General features: G+C 46.0%; 1 protein-coding gene across 1 annotated transcript in view; it reads right to left on the minus strand.

Moving 5' to 3' along the window:
- PIK3C3 (phosphatidylinositol 3-kinase catalytic subunit type 3) overlaps positions 1-16,126 on the minus strand; it is a 135,729-nt gene extending 119,603 nt beyond the window's left edge. Inside the window, exons 1-3 of the mRNA XM_029060555.2 lie at positions 16,001-16,126; positions 10,523-10,711; positions 6,146-6,289 (exon numbers count right to left, since the gene is read on the minus strand). Coding sequence (XP_028916388.1) covers positions 6,146-6,289; positions 10,523-10,711; positions 16,001-16,068 — 401 coding nt within the window. The 5' untranslated portion in view covers positions 16,069-16,126. The remainder of the gene's footprint in view (positions 1-6,145; positions 6,290-10,522; positions 10,712-16,000) is intronic.
- Positions 16,127-19,762: the final 3,636 nt, after the last annotated feature.

A 19,762-nucleotide genomic window follows, 5' to 3' on the forward strand; every position in this document is an offset into this window, starting at 1 on the left:
ATTCTCCCCATTAGCCAGTTCAGTGCCCACCCATCATAATATGCTTCATGGACAATTACTGGTAATGGGAAAATGGGTCCCGGAGGAGTGTGGTCAGAGACACACCAATATTTTTCCTCTTTCCAAAATAATGTTAGACATACATAAGAACGTAGCCTAGGCTCAACTCAAGAGAGCTGAGTTTTGAACAGTAAGAGACTAAACCATACTGTTGTCAAAGTCACTGGCTTTTCCCCAGTCACTTATAGAACATTTCTACTGTACAGCTTCTGAAATTTTAGAGATGCTTACTTCAAAGAATGAAATGAGCACACTGTCATTTCACTTGCATAAACAATTTGCGGACTGCGATTTCGACTGCGATTTCTATCTACGACATTCAGGTCCACAGGGTATTTTGCAGTTGCAAAATGGTGGAAAACAATCAGCACCTGCACAGTATCTATACTGCCTTTTGTTCACCCACCTCCACAATAATTCTCACCTTCTCTTTACATGGAACTAACTCTGCTTCCCTCCTTTTAGCCCTCCTTAAGATGCAGGCTGGCATTGAGATAGACATTTCAATCATCACCATCATAATATTTGTTAAGCACTTACTATGTGTCAGGCATTATACTACTCACTAGGGTGGATACAAGCAAATCGAGTTGGACATAGTCCCTGTCCCACACAGGGCTCACAGTCTTAATCCCCATTTTCCAGATGACATAACTGAGGCACAGAGAAGTGTCATGTCCAAGGCCACACAGCAGGCAAGTGAAGGAACTGGGATTAAAATCCATGACCTTCTGACTCCCAGACCCATGCTGATGTTTCAATTTGAATGTCTTCTAATGGAAAGTGATATGCAGGTTACATCTGGCAGAGGTTTCTCGAAAAGGAAGGTGAAACCAGCTTGAGGGGGCGGAGGTGAAAAGGTTAACAGATATCTGTGACAACAGGAACCACATCTCTTATATATGTTTTGAATCCAGATTATAGTGACCAAATTAATCCAAAGCAGAACAGGGGCTGAAAGGGAAAATGGAAGGAACTCCCTCCCCATTCATACCCGACAGATGATCACTCTCCCCACCTTCAGAGCCTTATTCAAATCACATCTCCTCCAAGATGCTTTCCCAGACTAAGCCCTCATTTCCCCTACTTCCTCTTAATTCTTTAGCAGCTTTGCAGTTGGATTTGTACTCTTTAAGCACTTGATTATTCACTTCACACTCAAGCCCACAGCACTTATATACATACTCATATTTTACTGTATTTCTCCCCCTCTAAACTGTAAGCTCCTCATGGGCAGGGAAGGGGTATTACACTGTATTCTCCTAAACGCTTGGTATAGAGCTCTGCACACAGTAAGCACTCAGTAAATACCACTGATTACACCACCAAGCTGTACTTGAAAGCGCTTTTCCTGGAAAGCCTTCAAAGCCTATTAATAGCACACCTCCTCCAAGAGGCCCTCCTTGACTAAGCCCTCATTTCCTCTTCTACTCCCTTGCACTGGATTTGCACCCTTTATTCACCCCTCCCTCAGCTCCACAGCACTTACATACATAACCATAATTTATTTATTCAAATAAATGTCTGTCACCCTGTCTCAACTATAAGCTTATTGTGGACAGGGAATGTGTCTAATAACTCTGTTATACTGTACTTTCCCAAGTGCTTAGACAGAGCTCTGCACACAGTATGGGCTAAATAAATATGATTGACTGACTGAATGAAATACGGTCCATGGCAGAAGAGAATGAAATTTCTCCTCAAAACAAAGCATTTGTACACAACTCACCTCTTGGCAGAGATTTAAACAGACATACTACAACAGGTACCCAAATCTGATTACATCACATATAATTTTTTTTTAAATCAATCAACAGTATTTGACACCAACCTACCCCCTCACCATACTGATTGCAAAGCACTACTAAATGCTTGGGTGAAAATTTTTTTTAAAAAGATGTTTCCTACTCTCATGGATTTTGCAATCGAATTGCGGAGACAAAAAAAAAATTCAAATGGAGCAAAGAGGAAGTACAAGTAAGTGGAACAAGGAGATAATAGGTGTACTACAAATGAATCAGGAAGAAATTGCACAATAAAGTTTACATAGATAAGTGCTAAGGATAGAAATAAAAGACTTGAATGCTCAGATAATTATTTTTTTTAACAGTACTTGTTAAACACTTACTATGTGCCAGGCATTCTACTAAGCTCTGGGGTAGATACAAGATAATCAGGTTGGACACAGTCCGCGTCTTTCATGGGACTCATAGTCTTAATCCCCATTTTACAGATGAGGTAACTAAGGTACAGAGAAGTAAAATGACTCAAGGTCAGACAGCAAACAAGTGGTAGAGCCAGGTCCTTCCAACTCCCAGGCCATACTCTACCAACTAGGTCATGCTACTTCTCTACTCCTTGATGCGACTGAGGTGCTGGAACTAAATGTACTGTTAAATGAATATTTTCATCAGCTGGATGTAACCCAATCACAATGAAGCATATTTAGAAGCCAGCTGATTTACAGGACTTAGAAACTGAAGAGAGGGGTGCTAAGGGATACAAGATCATCTGCTCAAGACAATGTGTAATTAAGACATTAAAAGAAGCTTTGCTCAAAACTGTCCACTTCCAGGTGCCATGCCAAAAGAAGCACATGGCAACATTACTTTTTGAAGAGGGGAAAAAACATACAGACAAGACACTGCAGCCGATTGAAGCATCCAGTAACCGTGGTCTCACCTCTCTGCATGACCTCAATCCCTCTCCCTGTGGCCAAAAGAACTGCCTTTCCTCCCCACCTCCTAGGGTCCCCCACGCTCTGTGTGCCAGCCACGTCATCTCTCAAAAAACAATTCTTACTCCCCTCTGCACCAAGAAGATGCCATCCCGCTCCCCTCTCCACTATCCTGGCAGGAAAGAAAACAGAACCTATAGCAAGAGGCTTCTGTGACCTCTGGAAGGTTAGTGTTGGCAGTAGCTGTTGCTGGGGCTACTGGTATATCGTGGTTTCTGAATTATGAGGAGTCTGAAATTCTGCTCCTCCTCGCTTCATTGTTTTTATTGTGCGTATTGTGTATTTGTCCTTGTTTCTTATGTTGTTTCAACATTTCATTGTTTCATCACTCCTGATACACTCCGGATGCCTCCAATCAATCACTCAACCAATCATATTTAATATGCAATTACTGTGTATGAGCAGTGTACTAAGTGTTTGAGAGACAGAGTTAGTAGACACGCTTCCTGCCTACGATGAGCTTATGGTCCTCTCCCCCACTGAAATTCATTATGAGCCCCTAAATTCATAGATTATAAGCCTCTTGTCTAATTCCTACCTCGGCAATCTTTCTCAGTACCTAGTACAGTGCTCTGCATTTAATACATAATATCACTACTCACTGGTGTCAGTCTAAAGCACAGCCTCTAAGCAACAGCTGCTGTTCTCACTCCAACCTCCGGTGCCAAGTCAAAAAGAGCAGTAATCATGCTCAGATTTTAGAATTCACATTTGGAAGAAACATCTGCAGCGGAAACGAGCAAATCGTCATAGTCCCGGGCCAACCAGACAGAATGATCAATCCTCTCCTTAGCTACTTACAAGGTAGCTTTTCCAACTGAGGGCCAACAACCTATCCTGGCTTGATCTTGACAAATTACTCTTACGGATCTTAAGCTGTTTGCCAAGAAGTTGCTGGTTCAGGCTGAATGCTTAATCGGATCCTGAGAGAGATTTGCAGAGACTAAAACGTGGACCAACATCCTGAGCGAGGATAGAATCACTTTTGTTCTAAGTTAGTTATCTTCCTAGGGAGTCCAAGGAGCCCCGATTTATGTTTTGGACATACTCCCAAAAAGTTTAGCAAACAAAGACAGAGGAATTTTTAATTTTTTTAAAGATGACTACTGAAGTTTGGAAATGAGAGGGTGGCCACACAAGGAAAAATAAAAGACTGGAAAGTGAAATGAACTCAAAACAATTGAGGCATATTTGCCATGTCTAATACTCCAGCACTTAGTTGAAAGGGCCAAGTTCTAGGCCTGACTGTGCCCCACTGACACAATTATTGAATAGAGCACAGGCCTGGGAGACTTCTGTCATGGACTTTAATCTGAGCTCCATCACCTGTCTGCTGTGAGACCCTGGACAAGTCACTTCACTCCTCTGCACCTCTGTTCCCTCATCTATAAAATGAGGATGGAGACTGTGAGTCCCATGTGGGACAAGGACTTGTGTTTCCTGTGTCCAACCCGATTTGCTTGTATCCACCTCAGCACTTAGTACAGTGCATGGGCCATAGTGCTTAAGTACCTCAATTATTAATTAGCAGGGCTGGATGCCAGCTGAGGGCCCCAGGCTTTGGGTGGAAGGGAATACAGCCAGAATCAGAAAGATTCTTAGCCCATCTCTCTCCCCTCTCCAACCTAATTCACTCTGCTGCTCCTGTCATTTTTCAAAAAGTGTGTTCTGTACTTATCATCCCTCTCCTCAAAAACATCAAATGGCTGCCCATCCATCTTCGCATCAAACAGAATCGCCTCATCATCAGCTTTACTAGATCGTTATATGATATATTATAAATTATTTATTTATTCTTATTAATGTCTGTTTCCCCCCAAGTCCATAAGTCCGTTATGGGCAGGGAATGTGTCTAATTATGCTGTACTGTAACTCTCCCAAGCACTTAATACAGTGCTCTGCACATAGTAAGCATCCAATACCCTTGACTGATTTATCAAACAGCTCTTTGTGTCTCCTCATGTACTACACTGCCTGCATCCTTCACTCCTCTATCATCAACCTACTCACTACACCTCGCTCTCAACTCTCTCACCACTGAGCCCTTGCTCACATCCTCAATCCTGTCTGAAAGTTTCTCCCACCTGAATCTGCCAAACCACTTCTCTCCCCATCTTCAAAACCATACAAAAAAATTAAAACTTCCCATCGCACTCCCCCCCAACACCCAACACATTGCTAGATAGTAAGCTCCTTAAAGGCAGGGATCAAAATACTTACTCTACTGTACTCTATTCTACTGTACTTTCCCAAATACTTAATATACTGTTCTGCACACAGTAAGCACTCAATGACTTCAATTGATCTCTGAAACCTTCAAAGTTCCGAGTTGAAGACCCAAAGTACTTCTGTTGTCCCACCTCTGGAGCTGGATTTATGCAGCTGGATTCACTTATTTGATCGCTTTAACTCAAGGGCAGCTGCAATCTCTTTGCAAAATCAGTTCCATCCCATCTGTCCAGCATACTTACTTCTCCTATAATACGGATGCTGCATGTTTGCAACACCTCACACTAGGGAATATTCATGCCGCATCGCTCACCGTGTCCCAAAGCAGCATTGATGCACACATGCTCACAACAGCTTTTTTCCCAGCCCACATCGAATCCACAACAGGCTCGTCCTAGCAGAAGAACGTTTCCTAATTCCCTAACGGCAGTCTCATCAAAATGTGTCATGAAAACACATCTTCTGGCAGAATTAAATGTACCAAATAAAACAGACACAGGGGTGCAATGTTCTCTGGGCTTGAGAGTGTGGGTTTCTCCCAAGAAAAGTCTGCTGCACTAGAGAAAAAGGAGACATTCTGAGATGATGTGGAAAAAATCAGTACTGAAATGCTACTCTACCATCACTTTGTAGACAATTCTGAAACCACATAATGCATCTGCTTCCATATGGCAAGGAAACTCCTCCCTGCCTGGCAAAGGTAAAGTGGCATATGGCAGTGACGCCAAGCCCAGAAATGTTCCGTTTCAGCAGCTACCCGCAAATCTAGAATGAAAGAGATACACCTGAATGGGAGAGACCACAGGTTTCTGAGGACACAAGTCACACCTACACACACCCTGACTTCAAGATCTCTGAAGAAATGGTTTCTAGACTGTAAGCTCCTCCCCTCTAGGCTGTAAACCACTTGAGGGCAGGGATCCTGTCTATACTTCTATTGCATGGGATGCTCCCAGGCACTCAGTATAGTGCTTTGTGTGCGGTAAGTGTTCGATAAATACCACTGATTGCTAAATCAACGCTATTGTACTGTCCTCTCCCAAGGGCTCAGTACAGTGCTCTAAACGCAGTAAGCTCAATGAATACCACTGATTGGAAGTGTGAGGCAAAGAAACTTACCCATATTTCCCGAAAAGTGAGACGGTCGTTCCTCCTACGGGGACAGCTTTTCCGGGTCCGTACACGTCCCATATCGTCAGAGCCACTTGGGCGTTTCTGGGTAGGTCGGGATACTTCACAGGCAACTTTAACCATTCGTTCCAGCTATAAGCAAAAAACCCCACAAAATTCACTATCATGAGTGACACACATTTTCCTATATTACTGATTTACAACGTTGATTTGGAACTTGCTCTGTATTGCTATCACAGCCCTTGGGATTTAGGTGACGAATTATAATTCTCTAGACTGTAAGCTCATTGTGGGCAGGGAAGGTGACTGTTTATTATTATATTGTACTCTCCCAAGTGCTTAGTACAGTGCTTTACACACAGTAAGCACTCAATAAGTACAGTGAATGAATATAATTGTGAATCTGCCACTTGCCTGCTGTGTGCCTTTGCCTCATTTTTCTCTTCTGTAAAATGGGGATTAAATACCAGCTCTCCTTTCCACCTCAGAGCCCATGTGAAACAGGGACTGTGCCAACCTGATATTGTTGTATCAACCCGGATGCTTAGTAGTGTTTGGCACACACAGCAAATGCCACTGAAAATGGGTTTTTTTGGTTTGTTTTTTTTATGGTATTTGTTAAGCATTTACTCTGTGTCAAGCACCCTTCAAAGAGCTTGAGCAGATGCAAATCAAACCCATTGGACACAGTTCATGTCCCACATGGGGTTCACAGTCAATCCCCATTTGCAGATGATGGAACTGAGGCCCAGATAAATGAAATGACTAGCCCAAAATCACACAGCAGACAAGTGGCAGAGTCATCATTAGAACCCAGGTCCTTTTGACTTCCAGGCCTGTGCTCTATCCACTGAGCTACACTGCTCTTCAATGTTAGAAGAAGAATGTCTTTCTCCATTATTCAGCACACTGTATTTGCTGCTCCTCGCAATTACCAAAACAGTCAGTGAAAAGAAACCAATTCCCTAGAGTGAACCTCTTCTTCCCCCGCAACATCAACTTAATATCCTACAACACCTTTGATGACAGAGTTTTCAAATAACCTAATGTTCCTCATAAAGGAAGAGTGGAACATAGATTCGGCTTTACATCATCTCTATGCTTCGCTGAAAGCTTCTTTCTCCATTTCACTTCAACACTAGAATCACTTGATAATGAAATTCCCCTAAAATAGTGAAATGCTCACCAGATCCCCACCGAACACCGTGAGAGTGACTGCTATAATCACACAGTGGACAGTCTTGACGATGAGGAAAAAAGCCTCTGTTTACATAAAATTATCCTCACAGAGTTGTTTCTTCAGCCCACATAATGAATGCGAAAGAAATTGGCCCAGAGTCAATGCTGACAGCAAGGGAAGTGGTCTCTACCATTTGGTTGCACTGAATAGGATTTTCAGCAACCATTCAAATCATTATTTTAGAAACCATACTGCCTGCCTTTCAAGTACCTCCTGAACAACTATGATTAATGTTATTTTTCGGGATTTGCTAAACAGTATAAACCATCTCAAGCCAGTTCTTGAAATACACACACACACTTCTATACAGGGCTTTTCCACACTTCATATTAACTTGGGTAATTGCAAGAATTAATTTAAATCCGGAATTCCTCATGGGACAGGGACTATGTCCTATATGATTAACTTGTATTCATCCCAGCACTTGGGACCAATCAATCTTATTTAGATGCTTACTATGTGCAGAGCATTGTAATAAGAGTTTGGTAGAGTACAACATAACACTGTAACAAAGTTGGTATACAGCTTCCCTGCCCACAACTCGTTTACAGTCTAGAGAGGGAGACTGACAAAAAAATTACAGATGTGTACATAAGTGCTGTGAGGCTGAGGCAGGAGTGATGAAAGGGAGCAAATCCAAGTGAAAAAAGTAAGCCGCTAAATACTATTATATAAATACTAATCTTCCTAGGCCTCTCAGGTGCCTTCAACACTGTGAAACAAACCCTTCTCCCTGTAACCTTGGTTTCACTGATACTGTCATCTCCTTTTCTCCTCTTAATATTCTGACCCATCCTTCTCGGTCTCTTCTGTTGTCTCTGCCTTCCACCCTCTGACAGTGGGGGTCCCTCAAGGTTCAGTCCTGGGTCTCCTTCTATTCTCCACTTACTCCCAGTCCCTGGGAGAGCTCGTTTGCTCTCATGACTTAAACTACCATCTTTAAGCAGATGATTCCCAGAATTACCTCTCCAGCCCTGATCTCGCTTCTTCTCTGTAATCTGGCATTTCCTCCTGCCTTCAGGACATGTCAGCCTAGATTTCCCACTGACCATTCTAACTTCACATATCCAAAACTGAACTCATCTTCCCACCCAAATGCTGTCCTCCCCTGTCTTTCCCATCATTACAAACAATACCACTATCCTCTCTCTCACAAGCCCATTACCCTGGCTTTGACTTTGACTCATCTCTCATCCAACCCACATATGCAAACCGTCACCAAATCCTGTCAGTTCAACCTCCACAACATAGCTTAAATCTTCCCCGTCTTCTCTACCCAAACTGCTACGATGATGATCCAAGAGCTTATCCTATATCACCTTGACTACCATCTCTGCCGCCTCACGGACCTCCCTGCCTCCTGTCTCTCCCCACTCCAGACCATAGTTTACTCTGCTGCCCGGATCATTTTTCTCTAGGAAAAAAAAAAATGTTCAGTCCACATCTCCCCTCTCAAGAATCTCCAGTGTTTGCCCATCCACCACCACATCAAACAGAAGCTCCTTAACCTCAGCTTTAAAGCTCCCAATTAGCTTGCACCCCTCCTATATGACCTTACTGATCTAACACACCCAGCCCACGTTCTTCACTCTTTTAGTGCTAGCTTGCTCACTGTGCCCTGACCTTGTCTTTGGCACCAGGATCCCTTTCCCACATCCTTCTTCTGGCCTGGAAACCCTCCCTCTCCCCAACTTCAAAACTTTATTAAAATCATGTCTCCTCCAAAAGGTCTTCTCCTATTAAGGCTGGTTTTCCCCCATTCCCTCCCTTTCCCTTCGTCTAAGCACCTATATCTATGCCCTTTGGACATCTGGTATTCACCCCATAGCACGTATTCACATATCTGTAATTTATTATTGAATATTAATGTCTGTCTTGCCTTCTAGACTGTATGCTCATTGTGGGTAGGGAATCTGTCTACCAAATCTGTTGTACTGTACTCTCCCAAGTGCTCAGTACAGTGCTCTGCACATAGTAAGGGCTCATATTCCATTGATTAACCATTGTTACTTCCTATTTATGTAGTATGTTGGGATAAAAGGGTAATAAATTAGCATTACTGCCTTTTGACATAAGAAAAACAAAACTACAGAGGTTGGTTAACTTGACCACAAATTGTGAAGAAAAGAAATAGTTTGGCTTAGCCCTATGTTATAGCTTTCCAACACTAGGGAGAGCTGAAGCCCCTGGAAATCATTATGTCATAACTGACCACCAGAAATATATGGATATAATAATGTTGGTATTTGTTAAGTGCTTACTGTGTGCAGAATACTGTTCTAAGCACTGGGGTAGATACAGGATACAGTGAAAATTCAAAACTTTGCAGTTTAAAAATGAGGAGGGAAACCTTATGCAAGATATAGTAAATGGGGTAGGGGTTCTGCAATTTCCTCTTCCAGTGACAGTTTTGAATATAGTCATTCCTACACAAATCGTTGCAGACAGAGAACGCTTCTATACCTAGTTCTTGACCAAATTGGAAGGTATTTAGGGTGCTGAAAAAGTTTCCCTTTTCTGCCCAGGTTTCTGCCTAAGAATATACATTAGGGAAGGGAGAGGGATGAGGAGAGAGACGGACTGTTTACAACTCAATGTTTATTTCCTGCTCTTTTAAAGTTTGGATAATATTGATAATTAAAATATTGATAATAAAAAATCCTAATACACTGAAAACTTTAATTTTCTACATAATCTGCCCTGAATCTCTCCTATTGGAGACACTAGAAAACAGTGTGGCCTGGTGGAAAGAGAGCAGGCTTGGGAGACAGAGGACCTGAGTTCTAATCCCAGGTCAGCCACTTATTTGCCATGTGACCTTAACTGCTCTATGCTTCAGTTCCTTAATCTACAAAATGGGGAATCGGTTCTCATACTCCCTCCTACTTAGACTGTGAGCCTCGTGTGGGACCTGGTTATCTGGTATCTTTCTCAACACTCAATAAAGAGCTTGGCACATAGTAAATGTTTAAATGGCACTATTATTATTATTATTATTGTCATCAAGATTTCCAGGGTAGGTCAGACAGTTGGCAAAAATCTAGGGCAGAAAAATCCCTACAGGTTCACAATTACACATTTTATTGCAAACCTGATGAATTTACAAATGACGAATAACCACTTACTTCCAGCGGGTACTAAACGCCTTGTAGGAAGTTCTTACTGGTAAGGCCAGAGGTTTTCCTTCTGCAAAAACTTGACAGGTGACATAAAGGTCAGAACACGTCTCCTGGTATAATCCGGAAAACTTCAACATAGGATCTTCCAGCACAGCTTTGTAACTCTTTTGCTCTCTCTTCCCTTCCAGGCTGCCTCTGAAACCACAAGAACCACATCAGAGTTAAAAACACAAACAAACAAAAACAATCAAGCAGGTGGAGATTAGTGTGCCTCAGTCTCTTGCTTCCAAGAGGTCATGATATCATCTTCTTCCAAGCTATATTTTCCTCTGCCGGTTTCTGTGAGACTATGAATTACCATCTTTCATAATGCATCGTAACTCATATTAAGTAGTGTCTTCCATCGCCTCAATTCCCAAACACCAATTTAAGTGCGGGAATAAAAATGGGTGTATTCATGAAATTCAGAGATCAGGTCTACCAACCGTGTTATATCTTCCTGAATGCTCAGTATAGGGCTCTGCACAAAGTAAGTGCTCAAGAAATACCACTGATGGATTTACTCAGGTTCAAAATGAATCCTGAGCTGTAACGTGTTTAAGGCGCTACTGCTTCATAAGATGAGTGTGTAGCAACGTGTTTATCAGCAGGTGTGTAGCAACGTGTTTATCAGCAGGTAAGGCAGGGGAGTGTCAGAGTTTGTAATAAATAAATGTATATCATTAAAGTCAACCTTTCCTAAAAGCAAAGGCAAACACTATTCCAAAGAGGCAGAACATATAGTTTGATACAGGCCATACGTCCCAGTAATGTAATGGCCTGCCCCCAAACTCCTGAAAATATTCCTTGCTGGAAACTAAAGTCCATCATTCCCCTTCTTCCTCTGCCTTCCCAAGAGTATGCAGATCCCATTTCCCCAATCCTCAATGAAGACTCCAAAGCCCCCATCTCCATCCTCCTAACCCCTGCAACTTTCCTTGCTCTCACAGGGCTCTGCACACCATAAACACTATATAAATACCACTACTACTCCCTCTTTGCCCTTTTTTTTATAGTTTTTGCTAAGCGCTAGCTATGTGCCAGGCACTGTACCTGACCTAGTACCTGATCTCCCTTGACCCCCTCCAGTTATTGTTCCACTTCCCTCCTACCATTCCTCTCCAAACCCCTTGAGTGAGTTGTCTACCCCTGCTGCCTCAAAATCCTCTCCTCCAATTCTCTCCTTGACTCCCTCCAATCTGGCATCCGTCCCCTTCACTCCACAGACACCGCCCTCTCAAAGGTCATCAATGATCTCCTTCTTGGTTCTAATTCCAGCTCTACCAGATGCCTGCTGTGTGACTTTGGGCAAATCACTTCACTTCTCTGGGCCTCAGTTCCCTCAACTGTAAAATGGGGATTAAAAGTGTGAGTCCCATGTGGGACAGGCACTGGGTCCAAACTGATTAACTTGTATCTACCCCAGCACTTAGAACAGTACTAGGCACATAATAAGCACTTAACCCCAGTACCCTAATTATTAATTATTATTATACCAAGTCCAACAGCCTCTACTCCAACCTAATCCTCCTCAACCACTCAGCTGCCTTCAGAACTGTAGACCATCCGCTTCTCCTGAAAACACTACTGGACCTCAGCTTCACTAACACTGTCTTCTCCTGGTTCTCCTCCTATCTCTTTAGCCATTCACTTTCAATCGCTTTTGCAGGCTCCTCCTCTGCCTCCCACCCCCTAACTGTGGGGTCCCTTAAGGATCAGTTCTGAGCCCCCTTCTATTCTCCATCTAAACCCACTCCCTTGAAGAACTCATTCACTCCCATGCTATCAGCTCTATGCAGATGATTTTCAAATTTTCATCTCCAGCCTTGTTCTCTCCCTCTTTGCAGTCTCACATTGCTTCCTGCCTTCAAGACAACTCTACTTGGATGTCCTGCCAACACCTCCAACTTAACGTGTCCAAAACTGAGCTCCTTATCTTTCCACCCATTCCCTGTCCACCCCATGATTTTCCCATCACTGGACAGCACCACCATCCTTCCTGTTTCACAAGCCTGCATGCAACCTTTGGCATTATCCTTGACTCCTCTCTCATTCAATCCATGTACTCAATCTATCACTAAATCCTGCAGGCTCATCCTTCACAACACCACTAAACTCTGCCCTTTCCTCTCCATCCAAGCTGCTACCACATTAATCCACACGCTTATCCTGTTCCGCCTTGATTACTATATCAGCCTCCTTACTGACCTCCCTGCCTCATGTCTCACCCCACTCCAATCCAAACTTCACTCTCCTGCCCAGATGTTTTTTTTTTCCTACAAAAACCTTCTGTCTACATTTTCCCACTCCTCAAGAATTTCCTTTGGTTGCTCATCTGTTTTTGCATCAAAGAGAAATTTCTTACCACTGGTTTTAAAGAACTCCATCACCTTGCCCCCTCCTACATCAACTCACTGCGCTCCTACTACAATCCTGCCCACATAGTTTGCTCCTCTAATGCCAACCCACTCTCTGTACCTCGATCTCGTCTATCTCGCCACTGACCTCTCACCCACGTCCTTTGTCTGGACTCTTCATATCCCACAGACAACTACTCGCCTCACCTTGAAAGCCTTACTGAAGGGGCATCTCCTACAACAGGCCTTCCTCGACTAAGCCCTCATTTCCTCTTCTTCATCGCCCTGATTTGTTCCCTTTATTCATCCCCAAACCTTCAGCCCTACCACCTAAAGCAGCATGGCGTAGTAGATAAAGCACAGGCCTGGGAGTCAGAAGGTCATGGGCTCTAATCCTGCCTCTGCCACTTATTTGCTGCATGACCTTGGGCAAGTTACTTCACTTCTCTGAGCCTCAGTTCCCTCACTTGTAAAATGGGGATTGAGACTGTGAAGCCCCACATGGGACAGGGACTGTGTCCAACTCAATTTGCTTGTATCCATCCCAGCGCTTAGTACAGTGCCTGGCACAAAGTTAGCGCTTAACAACTACCATCGTTAGTGTACACATCTGTAATTTATTTCTATTAATGCCTGTCTCCCCCTCTAGACTGTAGACTCGTTGTGGGTAAGGAATGTGCTTTCCCGCTCGGTTATAGTGTACTCACCCAAGTGCTTAGTACGGTGCTCAGTACGATAAATACGACTGATTGATTATTAAGCAGTCAGACAAATACAAGCTAATCACGTTGGACAGACTACATGTGCCACATGGGGCTCACAGTCTCAAATCCCCATTTTACAAATGAGGGAACTGAGGCACAGAGAAGTGAAGTGACGTACCCAAGGTCACACTGCAGACAGGTGGCAGAGGCAGGATTAGAACCCAGGTCCTTTTTCCTTCCAGATCCTTGCTCTTTCCACCATTCATTCATTCATTCAATCATATTTAATGAGCACTTTTTGGGTGCAGAGCACTGTACTAAGCACCTGGGAAAGTACAATACAGCCATAAACAGAGATAATCCCTGCCCACAATGAACTCACAGTGTGCCGGGGGGTGGGGAGTGGTGGTGGAGGGGGCGAGGGAAGGGGCGGGAGACACATCAACACAAATAGTCATCAATGTGAACAAATAAAATTACAGATATGTACTTAAGTGCATCAGGGCACACTGTTTGTCTGTCACGCCTCCTGGGCTCTGGCTTTCCCCTTCTAGTTCACCCTCAACCTGAAACGTAACTTCTCTGTACGTCAGTGACCTCATCTATAAAATGGGGATTAAGACTGCGAGCCCCACGCGTTTAGTGGAAAGAGCCCGGGCTTGTAATCAGAGGTCGTGGGTTCTAATCCCGGTTCCGCCACTTGTCTGCTGAGTGACCCTGGGCAAGTCGTTTAACTTCTCTGTCCCTCATCTGTAAAATGGGGATGAAGACTGTGATCCCCGACGTGGGACAACCTGATGAGCTTGTATCTCCCCCAGCGCTTAAAACAGTGCTTGGCACATAGTAAGCGCTTAACAAATGCCATCATTATTAGTAGCCTCATTAGTATTACCTTGTATCTTTGCCAGAGCTTAGAACAGTGCTTGGCCCATAGTGAGCGCTTTAACGAACACCATCATCATCATTATGATGATGATGATGATATGGTGGCTAGAAAAGCAGCGTGGCTTTGTGGAAAAAGCCCGAGCCTGGGAGTCAGAGGTCGCGGGTTCTAACCCCGGCTCTGCCACTTGTCAGCTGTGTGAACCTGGGCAAGTCACTTCACTTCTCTGGGCCTCAGTTCCCTCATCCGTATAAAATGGGGATGAAGACCGTGAGCCCTGCGTGGGACCACCTGATCACGTTGTATTGTTATTATAGCATTTCCTAAGCTCTTACTATGTGCCAAGCACTGTTCTAAGCGCTAAGGTACATACAGGGTAATCAGATTGTTCTACGCGGGGCTCACCGTCTTCATCCCTATTTTACAGATGAGGTCACTGAGGCCCAGAAAAGTGAAATGACTTGCCCAAAGTCAAACAGCTGACAAGTGGCAGAGCCGGGATTAGAAGCCATGACCTCTGACTCCCTAGCCCAGGCTCTTTCCACTAAGCCATGCTGCTTCTCTCCTCCCCAGCGCTTAGAACAGTGCTTTGCACCTAGCAGGTGCTTGTCACCATTATTCTTCATATTGCGTGCTGCCTCCTCCCCCCAGCCCAGGCTCTTTCCACTGGGCCCCGCTGTTTCTCTCCTCCCCAGCGCTGAGAACCGTGCTTTGCACCTAGTAGGCGCTTGTCAACATTATTCTTATTGCGAGCTGCATCCTCCTCCCAGTTAAGTGGCAGAGTCGGAATTGGAACCCACGACCTCTGACTGCCCAGCCCAGGCTCTATCCACTAAGCCAAGCTGCTTCTCTCCTCCCCAGCGCTTAGAACAGCGCTTTGCACCTAGTAGGCACTTGTCAAATGCAATCACTATTCTTCTTCTTCTTCTTATTGCGTGCTGCCTCCTCCCCCCAGCTAAGTGGCAGAGTCAGAACTAGAACCCACGACCAGACTCCTCAGGTCAGGCCCTTTCCACTAAGCCCCGCTGCTTCTCTCCTCCCCAGCGCTTAGAACAGCACTTTGCACCTAGTAGGCACTTGTCAAATGCAATCACTATTCTTCTTCTTCTTCTTATTGCGTGCTGCCTCCTCCCCCCAGCTAAGTGGCAGAGTCAGAACTAGAACCCACGAGCAGACTCCTCAGGTCAGGCCCTTTCCACTAAGCCCCGCTGCTTCTCTCTTCCCCAGCGCTTAGAACAGCGCTTTGCACCTAGTAGGCACTTGTCAAATGCAATCACTATTCTTCTTCTTCTTCTTATTGCGTGCTGCCTCCTCCCCCCAGCTAAGTGGCAGAGTGGGAATTGGAACCCAGGACCTCTGACCCCCCCCCCCCCCCCAGGTCAGGTCCTTTCCACTAAGCCCCGCTGCTCCTCTCCTCCCCAGCGCTTACAACAGTGCTTTGCACCTAGCAGGCGCCTGTCACCATTATTCTTCTTAACCCTGCGCTTAGCCCGCCACTCACATCTTGAGCTGCACGTTGCTGTCCAGCTCGCAGCTGTAGATGTAGCAGAACTTGTCCGGCTCCCCCATGGCCCGGCCCGACCCGGCCCGCTCCTCGCCTCCCCGCGACACGACCACTTCCGCGTTCGATCACGTGACCGCCCCCCCCACGCCCTCCAGCCAATCCCCACGCGGAGAGGCGGCAGGAGGCGGGGCCAGAGGGAGGCGGGCCGCCCCCTCCCACTCGGGTGGTCTGGCGCATGCGCGGAGACGAAAGCGAAGGGGAGAGGCGGGCCGCCCTCCCCACACCCGGGTGGTCAGGCGCATGCGCGCGGAGGCTAAAGTGAAGGGGGGGGCCGCCCCCCCCACCCGGGTGGTCGGGCGCATGCGCGGAGACGATAGCGAAGGGGAGAGGCGGGCCGCCCCTCCCCACCAGGGTGGTTAGGCGCATGCGTGCGGAGACTAACGCGAAGGGGAGGGGTGGCCGCCCCCCCCACACCAGGGTGGTCAGGCGCATGCGCGCGGAGACAAAAGCGAAGGGGAGAGGCGGGCCGCCCCTCCACACCAGGGTGGTCAGGCGCATGCGTGCGGAGACTAAAGCGAAGGGGAGAGGGGGGCCGCCCCCCCACACCAGGGTGGTCAGGCGCATGCGCGCGGAGACTAAAGCGAAGGGGAGAGGCGGGCCGCCCCTCCACACCAGGGTGGTCAGGCGCATGCGCGCGGAGACAAAAGCGAAGGGGAGAGGCGGGCCGCCCCTCCACACCAGGGTGGTCAGGCGCATGCGCGCGGAGACTAAAGCGAAGGGGAGAGGCGGGGACGCGTCCGCCATCTTTACTGAGGGCACCAATGCTCCCGGAAACGGCTTCATCCCCGTGCTTGGGCATCGCAATCCTCTCTTCCGCCCGGCTCCCCGTTCTCGGCGGAGCGGCTCCGGCCTTGGAGCGCATGGGTGGCTCAGGGGAAAGAGGCCGGGCTTGGGAGTCAGAGGTCAGGGGTTCGAATCCTGCCTCTGCCCCTTGTCAGCTGTGTGACCGTGGGCAAGTCACTTCACTTCTCTGGGCCTCACTGCCCTCAGCTGTCAAATGGGGATGAAGACTGGGAGCCTCACGTGGGGCAACCTGATGACCCTGTAAATCTTCCCCCAGCGCTTAGAACAGTGCTCGGCACATAGTAAGCGCTTAACAAATGCCAACATTTTGTTTTTCTCTGGGCCTCAGTTACCTCATCTGTAAAATGGGGATGAAGACTGTGAGCCTCACATGGGATTATACACATGACCCTGTAAATCTCCCCCAGCACTTAGCACAGTGCTCTGCACATAGTAAGCCCTTAACAAATACCCACATTTTGTTTTTTCTGGGCCTCAGTTACCTCATCTGTAAAATGGGGATGAAGACTGTGAGCCTCACATGGGATTATTCAGATTGCCCTGTATCTCCCCCAGCGTTTAGAACAGTGCTCTGCATATAGTAAACGCTTAACAAATACCAACATTATTATTATCATTATTATTATTATCCGGTCTCCTCCACCTGTCAGCTGTGTGACTGTGCACAAGTCACTTCACTTCTCTGGGCCTTAGTGACCTCGTCTGTAAAATGGGGATGAAGACTGTGACCCTGACATGGGATTATACAGATTACCCTGTATCTACCCCAGCGCCTGGAACAGTGCTCTGCCCGTAGTAAACACTTAACAAGTACCAACATTATATTATTATCCCGGCTCCTCCACCTGTCAGCTGTGTGACTGTGGGCAAGTCACTTCGCTCTTCTAGGCCTCAGTGACCTCATCTGGAAAATGGGGGTGAAGACTGTGAACCGCACGTGGGATTATACAGATTATCCTGTATCTACCCCTGCGCTTAGAACAGTGCTCTGTACATAGTAAACGCTTAACAAATACCAACATTATTGTTATCATTATTATCCCATCTCCTCCACCCGTCAGCTGTGTGACTGTGGGCAAGTCACTTCACTTCTCTGGGCCTCAGTGACCTCATCTGTAAAATGGGGTGAAGACTGTGAACCTCACGTGGGATTATACAGATTATCCTGTATCTACCCCTGCGCTTAGAACAGTGCTCTGCAAGTAGTAAGCGTTTAACAAATACCAACATTATTATTATTATTATTATTATCCCTGCCCACAGTGGGCACATACTCTAGAAGGGGGGAGACCGACAGAAGAAAACAAAACAAAATAAGTAGTCGGGCAGCAATACCCTCAAAAGAGATCAATAATAATAATGTTGGTATTTGTTAAGCGCTTACTAGGTGCAGAGCACTGTTCTAAGCACTGGGGGAGATACAGGGTCATCAGGTTGTCCCACGTGAGGCTCACAGTCTTAATCCCTGTTTGACAGATGAGGGAACTGAGTCACCGAGAAGTTAAGTGACTTGCCCACAGTCACACAGCTGACAAGTGGCAGAGCCGGGGATTTGAACCCATCACCTCTGACTCCCCAGCCCGTGCTCTTTCCACTGAGCCACACTGCTTCTCAACCTTGCATCTACTCCAGCTTTTAAAACAGTGCTTAAAATAGTAAGCGCTTAACAAATACCATCATTATTAATTTATTATAATGATTCTGGGCTTGTGTGTCCCCCATCCTAAAAGAAAACTCTCCCTTAACTTCATTCGTATTCGTTAAATGCTTACTGCATGCAGGGCACTGTACTAAATGCTAGGGAGAGTACAATACAAGAGTGAAGACTGACAATCCCTGCCCACTGTGAACTCACAGTCTAGAGGAGGAGAGAGAGATGTGGATACAAATAATCAGACATCAATACAAATAAATAAAATTACAGATATATGCATAAGTGCTATGGGGTGGGGACAAGGGGGAAGAGCAAAGGAGCAAGTCAGGGGGACGCAGAAGGGAGTGGGAGATGAGGAAAAGTGGGCCTTAGTCTGGGAAGGCCTCTTGGACGTGGTGTGCCTTCAGCAAGGCTCTGAAGTGGGGGAGAGTCATTGTCAGATTTGAGGGGGGGAGGGCATTCCAAGTCAGAGGCAAGATGCGGGCCAGGGGTGGGCGGCGAGAGGGGCGAGATCGGGGCACAGTGGAGAAGGTTAGCACCGGAGGAGCGAAGTGTGTGGGCTGGGTTGTAGAAGGAGAGAAGTGAGGTGAGGTAGGAGAGGACAAGCTGATGGGGAACTTTAAAGCCAATGGTGAGGAGTTTTTGTTTGATGCGGAGGTGGATGGGCAGCCACTGGAGTTTTTGGAGGAGCGGGGTGACGTGTCCTGAATGAAGAAAAATGATCTGGGCAGCAGGGTGAAGTATGGACTGGAGTGGGGAGACTCAGGAGGCTGGGAGGTCAGCAAGGAGGCTGAAGGAGTAATCCACGGGTATGTGACATCTGTGCACAACCATCTGTGACCTTTGGATGTTTGATATTTGCCCAACCTCCAACCCCTCGTGCTTAAATGCATATTTTAAAATTACATATTATAGATTACCTTTTTATTCATATTCATGTCTGTCTTCCCCTCTAGACTGGAAGTTTATTAAGGGCAGGGAATGGTCTGCTAATTCTGTTGTACTCTCCCAAACACTTAGTACAGTGCTCCGTACATAGTAAGTGCTCAAAAAATATGATGGATTGATTGGGCTTGAGTTTAGCACTGCTGCCCCTCCTCTGCCCCTTCTCCCTATAATCAGGCCGTAGAATGAAGTCACATCCCTGCTTGCAGGGTCAATGGTAGATATCCTCATGCTTCAATCGATCAATCAACCAAAGGTATTTATTGAGCGCTTACTAAGAACAGAGCCTTGGGCTA

The sequence above is a fragment of the Ornithorhynchus anatinus genome, chromosome 3, assembly GCF_004115215.2.
Source record: "Ornithorhynchus anatinus isolate Pmale09 chromosome 3, mOrnAna1.pri.v4, whole genome shotgun sequence".
Classification (NCBI taxonomy): Eukaryota; Metazoa; Chordata; class Mammalia; order Monotremata; family Ornithorhynchidae; genus Ornithorhynchus; species Ornithorhynchus anatinus.